Below are 14300 nucleotides of genomic sequence, written 5' to 3'. Positions count from 1 at the left end.
TGACGAGCATTTGGCCGACTTTACTTGGTCCAATTTCTTTTCACAACCAAGCCTCGAAAAGGTGCCCGAACTGAGGTCATCAAGTCTCTCCTCATACGTCTTGTAACGCAAATCCCATACCATTCTCGTAGCTTTTCTTTGCACCGCTTCAATTCTTTTTACATCCTTCGCAAGGTACGGCCTCCAAAACTGAGCACAATGCTTTAGGTGTGGCCTCACCAACGACTTATACAGGGGCATCAACACCCCCTTTCTTCTGCTGGTCACACCTCTCTCTATACAGCCTAACAACCTTCTAGCTACGGCCACCGCCTTGTCACACTGTTTCGTCGCCTTCAAATCCTCAGATACTATCACCCCAAGATCCCTCTCCCCGTCCGTTCCTATCAGACTCTGTCCGCCTAACACATACGTCTCCCGGGGATTTCTATTCCCTAAGTGCATCACTTTGCATTTCTTCGCATTGAATTTTAATTGCCAAACCTTAGACCATTCTTCTAACTTCCTCAGATCCTTTTTCATGTTTTCCACTCCTCCCGTGTCCAATCTGTTACAGATCTTAGTATCATCCGCAAAAAGGCAAACTTTACCTTCTAACCCTTCAGCAATGTCACTCACAAATATATTGAACAGAATCGGTCCCAGCACCGATCCTTGAGGCACACCACTACTCACCTTTCCCTCCTCCGAGCGAATTCCATTCACCACCACCCTCTGGCTTCTGTCCGTCAACCAGTTCCTAATTCAGTTCACCACTTTGGGTCCTATCTTCAGCCCATCCAGTTTATTTAAGAGCCTCCTGTGGGGAACCGTGTCAAAAGCTTTGCTGAAATCTAAGTAGATTACGTCTATAGCTCGTCCCTGATTCAATTCTCCTGTCACCCAATCAAAGAACTCAATGAGATTCATTTGGCATGATTTCCCTTTGGTAAAACCATATTGTCTCGGATCTTGCAACTTATTTGCTTCCAGGAAATTCACTATTCTATCCTTCAGCATCGCTTCCATTACTTTTCCAATAATCGAAGTGAGGCTTACCGGCCTGTAGTTTCCAGCTTCTTCCCTATCACCACTTTTGTGAACAGGGACCACCTCCGCCATTCTCCAATCCCTTGGAACCTCTCCCGTCTGCAAGGATATATTAAACAAATCTATAAGAAGACCCGCCAGAACCTCTCTGAGCTCCCTCAATATCCTGGGGTGGATCCCATCTGGTCCCATGGCTTTGTCAACCTTTAGCTTTTCAAGGTGTTCATACACACTCTCTTCCGTGAACGGTGCTCTATCCACTTCAATCTCATTTATACTTTTTGCAGTCCATCGCGATCCTTATTCAAACGTGCTTATTCTTATTCAAATGTGCTTATTCAAATAAAGGGCTTTTTCAAAGAGATTAGTCTTCAGGTGTCAACTGGTGTGCCAAGGTTGTACAGCAGCAACAAGTCCTAGAGGCCTGTGTGTATGCAGGTCCCTGGAGCACTTTTAGTGAGTACCACAGTGCACTTAAGGCAGGTGGACCCAGGCCCCCCCACCTGTAATACTTGTGCTGGTAAATGGGAGGTCTCCATAACCCACTGCACCCACATGTAGTTGCCCCCTTCACCCCTAAGAGCTACGGTAGTGTTGTACATTTGTGGGTAGTGGGTTTTTTTTGGGGGGGGGGTTGGGGGGCTCAGCACCCAAAGTAAGGGAGCTATGCATGTGGGAGCTTTTTCTTAAGTCCACCACACTGACCCCTAGGGTGCCCAGTTGGTTTCCTGGCATGTGAGGGGGACCAGTGCACTACAAATGCTGGCTCCTCCCCGACCAAATGCCTTGGATGTCGCCGGGTTGGAGATGGCCGGCATTTTTTTCCATTATCGCTGAAAAACAAAACCAGCCATCTCAAACCCAGAGAACTCTGGCATTTGACCGGGCTAAACCGTATTATCGAAAAAAAAGATTGCCAGCCATCTTTTTCGATAATGCGGTTCCGGCCAACTGTAGCGCCGCCGCCAAAATAGATCGCCGGCGATCTATTTCGCCGGCAACATTCGATTATGCCTCTCTATGGCACCTAGTCATAATAAACCTGACAAAATAGCCCCGACAAAAAAGCCCTGACAAAACAGCCTTGTAACAAAATAACCTTTGACGTTTCACACCCTAACAAAATAGCCTTTGACAAAATAACCCCTACACAAAATATTCCCCTAAGAAAAAAATAACACATCACAGAAAATATTATAAACTACAACTGAAATCTTCACTGATTAAGACTCCTACCAGCGTTCAATTGCATAAAGTATATAAAAATAAACAAAATTCATGATTACTAGTACTACTACTATTTAGTATTTCTATAGCACTACAAGGCGTACGCAGCGCTGCACAAACATAGAAGAAAGACAGTCCCTGCTCAAAGAGCTTACAATCTAATAGACAAAAAATAAAGTAAGCAAATCAGTTAATGTGTACGGGAAGGAGGAGAGGAGGGTAGGTGGAGGCGAGTGGTTACGAGTCAAAAGCAATGTTAAAGAGGTGGGCTTTCAGTTTAGATTTAAAGGTGGCCAAGGATGGGGCAAGATGTAGAGGCTCAGGAAGTTTATTCCAGGTGTAGGGTGCAGCGAGACAGAAGGCGTGAAGTCTGGAGTTGGCAGTAGTGGAGAAGGGAACAGATAAGAAGGATTTATCCATGGAGCGGAGTGCACGGGAAGGGGTGTAGGGAAGGACGAGTGTGGAGAGATACTGGGGAGCAGCAGAGTGAGTACATTTATAGGTTAGTAGAAGAAGTTTGAACAGGATGCGAAAACGGATAGGGAGCCAGTGAAGCGACTTGAGGAGAGGGGTAGTATGAGTAAAGCGACCCTGGCGGAAGACGAGACGGGCAGCAGAGTTTTGAACCGATTGGAGAGGGGAGAGGTGATCTGTTCTGCTATTTACTACTACTACTACTATTTAGCATTTCTATAGCGCTACAAGGCGTACGCAGCGCTGCACAAACATAGAAGAAAGACAGTCCATGCTCAAAGAGCTTACAATCTAATAGACATATTTAAAGAAACTATTCCTCCATCACCATGCTAATTAAAAAAAAACAAACAAAGAATATTGTCATCATTTTCATAGTCTTACCAACGTTATCCTGTTGGGCAACGTAAGATTATTAGGAAAAAATTGCAGTCCCATATTCTGGGCAGTCTGATCGGGCCCTTTTGTCATGCGGCTAACTTGTCAAGGGTTATATTGTGGGCAGGCCGTTTTGACAGTGGCTGTTATGTCAGGGACTATTATGTCGGGAGCTTTTTTGTTGGGGCATGCAGCTTAGTAAACAAACCCCTAAGTGAAAATGGAGCCATCACCCACTTATGGCATCACTTGGTATGTGTACCTAAGGAAATCATGTCACTTACCATCCCGACATATTACTAGAGTTGTAAGAGCAGTCTGCCAAGGTTTTGTGCTTTCTGTTGCAAAGGTGTGCACAGGCCTGGACTAAAAATGACTTTTCCATATGCCTCCAGTTGTCTTCAGTTGTGCTGGATAGGCTCTTCTCCCAGTGGAGACTGACAAACAAAAGCACAGCAGAACAATGCAATATGTTGGCAGAAACACAGAATCGAACATTTCTTACTTATTCTGCTCCTCTCCTGTCTCCATTATTTTACATTAATTTCTTTTGTATTGAAGAGACAATAGAATATTATGAAGAAATATACCTTTCCAAAATCCAGACTTTGGAATATTTTGTAACAGGCTGATTTCCATTGCAAAGATAAATCACTAGCTCTTTGTATAGGTATCGTTTTTTTTGCTTAAATGAGTACAAATGTTGTTTCCTCTTTCCTCCTGAAATTGGGCATTGAACTCTGGGAATATAAGATTTGATTGAATATCTATTCCGCACATAAATTCTCAAGCTTCTATGCCCATTACTTTTTGGCACTATTCCTAGTTCTCTGTGGCTCAAGACGTGTTCGTACTCAGTAGGATCTGCAGAAGTCTCTCGTTTAATAGCTTCTTGTCAAGGCTTCAGAGTGGCAGTAGTCTAAAATCTAAGAAACCAAAACAACAAGGTTTAGGGGCCCTTTTACTAAGCTGCAGTAAAAAGTGGCCCGCGCTAGTATGGGCGTGTGAAATTGGCGCACGCTGGGCCATTTTTTACCGTGGTGGGTAAAAAGGTCTTTTTAAAAAATGGGGCAGTAAATGGCCTTGTGCTAATATTAAAAGTACCTTGTGGCTATTTACTACCTGATCCCTTATTGTCACTTATTTACTTGGTGGTGTAGGGATCTTAGAGGTACTTATATCAGATAACAATGAAATGAACTCATGTCCAGGGGGTACCTCTTATAGCCCTGATGACATGCTGTGCAAATAACCCAAAACCATGCAACAGATGGAATATATTAGACTTTATTATATAAAGAATATATATATATATATATATATATATATATATATATATATATATATATATATACTAGTAAAAAAAGCCTGTTTCTGACACAAATGAAACGGGCGCTAGCAAGGTTTTCATCGGAGTGTGTATGTTTGAGAGAGTGTATATGAGAGTGACTGTGTGTGTGAGAGAGAGTGAATGTGCGAGTGTGTGTGTGTGAGAGAGAGAGAGTGAGTCTGGGTGCGAGTGTGTCTGTGAGAGAGAGTGTGTGTGTGTGTGTGAGAATGAGAGTGTGTGCAAGTGCGAATGTGAGACAGTGTGAGAGAGAGAGTGTGTTTCACACAGATACAGTGTGTGCGAGAGAGAGAGAGAGAGAGTGTGTGTGAGACACAGACCCTCTGTGAGACTGAGTGTATGAGACCAGGAGAGTGTGTGAGTGACTGTGTGACACATAGAGAGTGAATGTGATACAGTGTAAGACTCAAAGCCCACCTCTTCAATGTTGCCTTCGGCACCTAACCACTATACCTCTATTCAACTTGACATTTCGTCCTTTAGATTGTAAGCTCCTTTGAGCAGGGACTGTCCTTCTTTGTTAAACTGTACAGCTCTGCGTAACCCTAGTAGCGCGCTAGAAATGTTAAGTAGTAGTAGTACATAGAGTGTGTCAGAGGCAGTGTGTGAGAGTGAGAGAGAAAGACATTGACTGTGAGAGAGAGAGAGTGTGTGAGAGAGAGAGTGTGTGTGTGACAGAGATACCTCCCCCCTCTCTCTGGTGTCAGGCCCCCCCTCTCTCTCTGGTGTCTGAACATTACTGTGCAGGAAGCTGAGCTCTGGCTGTGCTTCAAGGAACTGACCAATCCTATTTAATAGAATGCACCTCCAACATTCTGAAGCCGAGAAACCTTGTGTGGTTGGTCACTTCTGCTTGTGACGAACCCGGAAGTACGTGATGTCAATTCAGGAGATGGATACAGAGAGCAGGAATGCCTCAGCCATGCAGTCAGCTTCAGAATGTTGGAGGTGTGTTTATTATATAGGATATATATATATATATATATATATATATATATATATATATATATATATATATATATATGAACAGTAATGAAGCAAAATGCCAAGCTAAATACAACATTACTTGCTATATAATTAGATTATCACCAGAATAGATAACACAATATATCATCCTACAGACTAACTGAAGGGAGTGATTATACCAATCACAAATGATTTTCTAATGATTATTGTGAAAACTTATCACTTGTCTTATGCAGAATACAAGTTAGCAGCTGAATAAACAGACCAAAGTCCTGACGTAAACCTCTCTATTTCAAACACAACACACCCTGCCGTCTGGTCACGGACTTCAATGGTGGAGAAGCGGAATTCCTCAGAGTCTCTAGCTGAAAGCTTCAGCGAGCCTCTCAGTCCGGGAATAAGGTCCAAGATTTATGTATCTGAATGTAGATAGCACAGTCAGTAGATGAGTTCTTGTTGTAGCTGAGCTAACCTTGTCAATTGCTTACAAGGTATGCCCCAATTTGACTGCCACTACTTGATTGTCTGTACATTTGTCCATTAGATTGTAAGCTCTTCGAGCAGGGACTGTCCTTCTATGTTATATTGTACAGCGCTGCGTAACCCTAGTAGCGCTTTAGAAATGTCAAATAGTAGTAGTAGTAGTTCACTGGTTTAGGAACACAGTCTCTGGCTCTTCAGAGCTTTCTATCCACCTGCCAGTCATATGGTGTTCTTCCTTCTCGTGTTCTTTTCCTCACTCTTCTCCCCGACTGAACTTTCTTCAGTCCAAATCTTTGGTATCCAAAAGGTCATATGACACCTATGGACCAATCACTTATGATGACATCATGTCCAGCCACCTGCATGTTCCGGAAGCAAACCCTTGTTATAGATGTCATGCCAACTCCTTGTTAGCTCAGATCCTCCAGGATGATTGCATATTCCTGTAGCCGAGAGCTTCTCTCCCCCAACGTTCCCAGGAGATAACGGGGCTAATTGGCAATACAGAGAATATGTCCTTGGATGAAGTAATCAGGCAATGCTATGTAGTAATTTTCCTTTGCAAGAAAGCTGGATTTTGCTAGTTACAGATGTATTTAAATCACAGGTTGCAGAATCCATATTGTTCTAAGAATGGTTCAGGCTTGTATAGGCCAAGACCAGCAAAGCTGAGATCTCAGGTAAATACCCCTACAGTGGTAAGGACTCATGTGCTACTCGTGTGGTAATCAGGCAGCGCACAGCAATGTGGCCACGCTATCGATTACAACCAGGAACGCCCCCACATTAGAAAATAGAAAATTATTTCCTACCATGAGAAACTGCGCGTCAACTTCGCAAGCATCGCCGGGTACCCATGCTACCCTAGTGGTAGGGTCGATTTGTTGCACGCTACCCACGTGGTAGCCCTACCAGGGGAGATTCTATATATGGCGCCTAAAAAAATCAACACAGAAATCAATGTTGACTAAGCATATTCTATAAACGGTATATAGAATACGCTTAGTTGATATATCAGCCCGTAAATCTACTCGCCTCCATTTACATCAATGTACCATTTCTAATTCCGCTATATCTTTTTTGAGATGCGATGGCCAGAATTGCACACAGTATTTGAGGTGTGGTTGCACCGTGGAGCAATACAAAGTCATTATAACATTCTCATTTTTGCAAAGTAAAATTTTAACCAGAAGAAATCAGATTCTACATACAGTCTATCTCTGAAAATGTAGGAACAGAAATGCATTTCTTCCTATATTATGCAAAATATAAGGATATATGAAACACAGTTTCCATAAGCTGACTAAGGATGGGCAGCCAGAAATTATTTATTTTGTTTCATGTGTAGTGTCCAGGAATATTCATTTTATTCATTTCCATTTAGCTATTTTTTCATCGTGGGAGCAAAGTCATTGAGGGCACACTCTTTATAAAAAGAGCGAACACTATGGGGCAAATTCAAGAAATGGTGTTGAAATTTAGGGACCAGAAACATACACACTAAAGGGCCGATGATCAGAAGCAAATATAGGCACTAGATGCCTATCATACCTTGTTTATCTTTCCACGTTCAATTTACATATTCTTAAAACCTTACTATTACTATGTTTATTACAATTTGTCATATTCTCCTTACAATACTTTGTAATTCTATTTACTATGTAAGCCGCATTGAACCTGCTGTGTGTGGGAAAGCATGGGGTACAAATGTAATAAATAAATAAATTAGCACCAGACTAGTGCCCACATTTGAAACCTCCCCCCCCAGGACAAGAGCCGGTGAGTGCTTGAAACAACATGCTTGCTAGCTCTGATTGCTAATGGCATGCAAATGCATGCAAACGAGGGTCTCCCACATTCCTCTCATATAATCAGCGGGCAGCATGCCAAACAAGGGTGCTGTTCCTACTGCAAAGCCTATGCCAGCTCGGAGCTTGCGTTAGGGTTTTCCAGCAAGGGAGGAATGGGGAAGACCAACAGAAGAGGTTTGACAGGTGCAGGAATTTCTCACGTAACTGTAAAACCTAAGAGTGCCCCCAAAACTGAAGGCCAGGAAGTCTGGTGGACCCCTAGGGCCCCCCCCAACACTAAAAAAAATCCATGGTGATCCAGTGGGACCGTTAGCCCCACCCCTAACAAAAAAGGACCCCGGTGGTCCAGAGGGACTGCTAGCCCTCCACACCCACACTGGTACCCCCCCCCCCCCCCCCCGCTGCCTAGCTTGTCATTGGAGGAGGGAGGGACTAGCACTCACTCCATCCTCTGGCGGCAACTCCTGAAAAGGGTGGTTCCCTGCCCGGTGCATCCTGGGATGCCTTATATGGAAGTTAAGCCCCACCCAGCACATCCCAGGATGAACCGGGCAGGGCAGGGTGCCGCCATTTTGAGGAAGCACCTGCCGAGGAGGGAGGGAGTTCTAGTCCCTCCCTCTTCAACTATGAGGTAGGCCGTGGGGGGGGGGCTAGCAGTCCCAATGAACCACCTCACCAGGGTCTTTGTAGTGCTTGGAGGGTGGGTGGGGCCTGGAGATCCACCGGACCTCCATGCCTTGTGTTGAGGAGCGGGCTTGAGTTTGACAGGTCCGGGAGAAAATCCAGGACCTGTCAAAAACTTTTCTGCCGTTTGACAGGTCCGGGCTTGTCGAACAACTTCTGTGGGAAGATTGTGCCTTGGGCGCATGCCCAGGCAAATCCTGCCGCAGAAGTACCCCTATGATCAGAGCTAATAGCGTGCCTAAATGTCATGCTATTAGCCTTGATCATAGGGGAGTTAATGCACTGTGCTGTTCCGGTGCTAATTTTAGAGCCCTGTTTGGAACAGTCTGGGACTTCTGATCATCTGCATCTGAATTCTCTGACAGCATGGAACTACCATTGTATAATACTAGCGTTACGTCCCCGTTTTCACACCTAACTGTAGGTACAAATATTTACACCAGCTCGAAATAGGTGGCAATAGGGGGCTCACATGCTAATAGCCACGTGCTAATGGGAATATTGGCACATGGCCATTAATACTAGAAATTGGAAAATTGGTCATTTTACCCCAGCAGTAAAAATGACCCACATATTGACATGCTAAGGCTACTTTTTACCGGTTAGTTAAAAAGGTCCTTAAATTTTTTAAGGTCCACTAATGAACCGAACATGAGCTAATAAATACACATCTTGACTGGAAGCTGGCTTTAAACTGCAGCATTGCACTACAAACATTCCCTTCATTTCTCCATGTATGCACTGTCTGCATCACAGAAAGTAACTATAAACCTGAATCAGGAGGACCTTGACCCCAGATAAAAGATTCTGTCCAGCAGCACCAGCGCATCTTTCATTATCTTGTGTTTGGAAGCTCACCAGACGCTCCTTCACCTTGCTGTCAGACTTATGACAATAACTTCAAACCTCATATAGCTTCTATATATTTTTAATACCAGGGAAAATGGAACAGTGCCTTGGAGTTCATTATGAAATAAGACCTGTGCATTGTTTGTGGCAGGAAATTGAATTGCAAACACTTGTCTGATCATTTGGGTGAACAAGAGCACATGGTCAATTTCTGAGATAGTCTCCTGAGTTTTAAAACTATCCTATTTTCTCTAATGCTTATTGCTGGCTTTTTTAGGAGGCTGGCTACAGGCAAAGGGTCAAACAGTGCAACGCAGCAAGGTCTGGAGGAGAAGGCTATTGAAAAATTACCATGGACGTTCTGTGCAACAAAGGCGGAGATGGAATAGGTCAGCTGAAAACCATGCCAGGATTTCATTTTGAAATTCCGGTACAAACGTTGTATGATAATAGGTCCCCAATGATAGCAATTCTATAAATTGGTGCATAAACATAGGTGTGTATGTGTATGTAAGACAAAGAATATTAGCACTTACATGTGTGATTGGCATCATTAATTGGCTGTCCCTGCGATTGGTAGCATGGAATCTTGCTGCTCTTTGGGTTTCTGCCTGGCACTTATGATCTAGATTGACCAATGTTGGATGAAGGATACTGGGCTAGATGGACCATCGGTCTGACTCAGTATGGCTGTTCTTATGTTCTTAAGTTCTGGGCACTGTTCTATAACTTACAAGCCAAAATTGCTTGGGGAGGGGGTCTAAAAAATCCACGCAGAAAACATTTTCTCCTAATGTCCGCATAGAATACGCTTAGTTCATATCCCAACGCCTAAAAATACATGGATCATAAGTACATAAGAGTTGCCATACTGGGAAAGACCAAATGTCCATCAAGCCTAGCATTCTGTTTCCAACAGTGGCCAATCCAGGTCACAAATACCTGACAAGATCCCAAAAAGGTACAAAACATTCTATACTGCTTATCCCAGAAATAGTGGATTTTCCCCAAGTCCATTTAATAATGATCTATGGACTTTTTCTTTAGGAAGAGGTCCAAACCTTTTTTAAACTCTGCTAAGCTAACCGCTTTTACCACATTCTCTGGCAACGAATTCCAGAGTTTAATTACATGTTGAGTGAAGAAAAAGTTTCTCCAATTCATTTTAAATTTACTACATTGTAGCTTCATTGCATGCTCCCTAGTCCTAGTATTTTTGGAAAGTGTGAACTGATGCTTCACATCTACCCGTTCAACTCCACTCATTATTTTATAGGCCTCTATCATATCTCCCCTCAGCTGTCTTTTCTCCATGCTGAAGAGCCCTAGCTGTTTTAGCCTTTCCTCATAGGGAGGTCGTCCCATCCCCTTTATCATTTTTGTCGCCTTTCTCTGCACCCTTTCTAATTCCACTGTATCTTTTTTGAGATACGGTGATCAGAATTGAACACAATATTCGAGGTGCGGCCGCACCATGGTGCGATACAATGGCATTATAACATCCTCTTTTTTTTGTTTTCCATTCCTTTCCTAATAATTCCTAACATTCTATTTGCTTTCTTAGCCACAGCAGCACACTGAGCAGAAAGTAACAGCACAAAAAACCATCTAAAATGGGCGATTTTCAAACTAAAAAGATAGATGTTTTTTCTGGTTCAGAAATGACCATGTTTGGCACTGGATGTATGGATGTTTTTTACGGGCAAGACAGGAAGCAACCACAAAGGGGGAGAAACTGGGTCTGCTATGGGAATCATTGAAAATACCCCGCTGTACTTTCTGAATACGCTGCCAGAACCCTTATCCACACCCTTGTCACCTCTCGCTTGGACTATTGCAACTTACTTCTCACTGGTCTTTCGCTCAGCCATCTCTCTCCTCTTCAATCTGTCCAAAATTCTGGGGCATGACTTATTTTCCACCAGAATCATTATACCCACACTAGCCCACTCCTCAAGTCACTTCACTGGCTCCCTGTCCGCTTCCGCATTCAGTTTAAACTTCTCGTACTGACCTTTAAATGCATCCAGTCTGCAGCCCCCCATTACCTCTCCACTCTCATCTCTCCCTACATTCTTCCCCGTGAACACCGCTCGCTGGACAAATCTCTCTTGTCGTCCCCCTTCTCCTCCACCGCTAACTCTAGGCTTCGCTCCTTTTCTCTCGCGGCACCTTATGCCTGGAATAGACTTCCTGGACCTATACGTCTAGCTCCATCTCTACCTGTTTTCACATCTATGCCGAAAGCCCACCTTTTCACTGCTGCTTTTTAGCTCCTAGCCACTACTCAATTGCCCTCCCCTTGTCCCTTCCTTCCTTCTCACCCATTACTTCCCTCACCCGTAACTGTCTTCTCTGTCTGTATTATTTAGATTGTAAGCTCTTTTGAGCAGGGACTGTCTCTTTGTGTCAGGTGTTCAGCGCTGCGTGCGTCTGGTAACACTATACAAATGCTGATAATAATAATAATAATAAAGATATGAAAATATATAAATGTGTATGTGTTTTCTTTTCAATAACTGTTCTAGCATTATGTATTTTGGTATGGATCTATGGGCATACAGTAGCCACAAAGAAGACCGACAGTTCCTCTTGCTTCAATAACAAATAAAAGGCTGTCTTTTTTTCTTTTTTTTAAGGTAATCAATAGAAATCAAACAAAATAAAACATGGAAAAGAAAATAAGATGATACCTTTTTTATTGGACATAACTTAATACATTTCTTGATTAGCTTTCGAAGGTTGCCCTTCTTCCTCAGATCGGAAATAAGCAAATGTGATAGATGACAGTATATATAAGAAAACCTTCCAAGCATTTCATTGACAGTCTAACAGGGTGGGGATGGTAGGAGGTATGCATGGGAACATCAAAGCATTTCAGAGATAGTCTAACAGGATGGGGGTGGATAGGTGAGGGAGGAGGGTGATAAACATAGCAATACAACTTTATGGTTTATAATGGGCTAGAAAACCCAGATCTTTGTTAAGTCCTGTCTGTTGGGTGTCAAAATATTCAATCATTCTGACTTCAAAGGTCTTACGTTCCTGTATTGTTTTAAAGTTACCTTTCAGGATTCTTACTATGAAGTCACTGGTACAGTGATCTGGTTTTGCAAAGTGCTGAAATGGCCATGTGGTAAGTGAACCACTTACCACATGGCCATCTCAGGGGGGAACACTTACCGCCATCCATTGAGGTGGCGGTAACGGCTCCTGCGCTAACCCAGCGGTAACGAGGCAGCATGGCACAGCCCAATTACCACTGTGTAAACATTGGCACTACAAAAATACTTTCTGGGGTTGGGAACTACCACCAAGCTGTTTGGTAGACTGGCGCCAGTTCCTGTTTGGTTCCGTGGTGGACTTGCCACCATTTAGTAAAATATTTTTTATTTTTGTTACATTTGTACCCTGTGCATTCCCACTCGTGGCACGTTCAATGTGGCTTACATGGGGCAATGGAGGGTTAAGTGACTTGCCCAGAGTCACAAGGAGCTGCCTGTGCCTGAAGTGGGAATCAAGCTCAGTTACTCAGGACCAGGCCACTCCTCCACATTTCATTATCAGAAAGGAACTTGCAAAGTTTTTACCAGCTAAATAATTGATGGGTTTTCATGGGGACGTAGGGGATTAGCTGGTACAATCTCATACTCTCACTCAGCTTCTCCTCTTTTTGTGGACGGATGCTGTGCTGCCAATGGGTATGTTGAGAGCTGGAGTTGGAAATTGCACCCCTTGCAGTACTGCGTTTCCTTGAAGAACAAATACTTGTTTAACTAGACATGTTTTGTTCGGAGGGAAGGGTAGACATTTTTCCCTTTTTTCTCTCTATTTATGTCGCCATCTTCAAAATATTGGACAAGGTGATACCATTCTGCAACTGACTATAACCTAGAGGGAAAGTCACCTCTAAAGCTGAATCTGTTAGCTCCGTGCAAATGCTTACAATATGAGGTTTAAACAATAACAAATGCAAATAAAAACCTTATCTTCTTTCTTCAAATGGAAAGTGAAAACATTTCAGAGTTGGGTTCAATGTATAGTGTATACAACATTTATATAGTGCACTGTGTTTATGGATTCTTTGCGGTTCCTGCATTGACACTGTGGAAACAATATACATTTATGTTTATAATTATTCTTCATTTCTTGTAACTCTACAGCAATGGAGAACTTGACGATGAGCCTCCATGTCCAGAAGACATAGATTACAATACCGACAGCTGCTCCGATCAGGAAGATTATGCAGATCTTGACAAAGATATCAAGGAGAGCTCTTTGAAGACAGAAGAGGGCCCAGAAGAAAGACAGACCTGCAGTTCCGAAATTCGTGATGATCTTTTCCTTTCAACCAGGAATTTTTCCACTAGAAAATCAGTCCCTTTGACATCTACCCCACTTAGATGGTACCCCTAATTAAAAGTAGCATAGTAAATGTTGGCAGATAAAGACCTGCACGGTCCGTCCAATCTGCCCAAAAAGATGGCCAGTGCCACACAAAAAATGTGGTTGAACAAAGCTTTGATACCCTAACAATAAGCAAATGAGTTATGCAGATATGTAAGTGCACTAACATGAATTTATTTGGTGCTTTCTTGATAGATCCACTGTTAAAGGTATGCAGTGATTCATAATTGTTCATTGGTGTTTATATAATATAACAGCACAACTTCAGTAGGCTACAGGCATTTTTCAAATCAACTTACAAAGTGTTTTATCTGTATTTATTTATTTGTTACGTTTGTACCCCACATTTTCCCACCTATTTGCAGGCTCAATGTGGCTTACATAGTACCGTAAAGGCATTCGCCATTCGGTTGAATAGCAAATACAAGGTTGAATTGTGGTCGAATGAAGTAGGTGTGTGTCAGGCACCGTAGAGGTCCAAGGGAATGAAGATTGTGTATCTCTTGATACTTCAGGAAATAATTAAATCTTAAAGCCTAGAAACAGTTTCCCTCTATTTTTAAAAAAACCCACTCTCAATACAATTTTATGAATTCTGATGTAAACGGGTTATTTCTCATTTGTGACTGAAGGGCATGACTCCC

At 42.9% G+C, this 14300-nt stretch overlaps 1 protein-coding gene across 1 annotated transcript in view; it reads left to right on the top strand.

Annotated features, from left to right (window-relative positions):
• Window positions 1-13928, top strand: part of AGBL1 (ATP/GTP binding protein like 1) — a 1046841-nt gene extending 1032913 nt beyond the window's left edge. The window contains exon 30 of the mRNA XM_030192481.1: window positions 13413-13928. Within this exon, the coding sequence (XP_030048341.1) occupies window positions 13413-13665 (253 nt within the window). The 3' untranslated portion in view covers window positions 13666-13928. The remainder of the gene's footprint in view (window positions 1-13412) is intronic.
• Window positions 13929-14300: the final 372 nt, after the last annotated feature.

The sequence above is a fragment of the Microcaecilia unicolor genome, chromosome 1, assembly GCF_901765095.1.
Source record: "Microcaecilia unicolor chromosome 1, aMicUni1.1, whole genome shotgun sequence".
Lineage (NCBI taxonomy): Eukaryota > Metazoa > Chordata > Amphibia > Gymnophiona > Siphonopidae > Microcaecilia > Microcaecilia unicolor.
The sequence above is the reverse complement of the archived record's forward strand: the minus strand, read 5'-3'. Positions and strand labels throughout refer to the sequence as shown.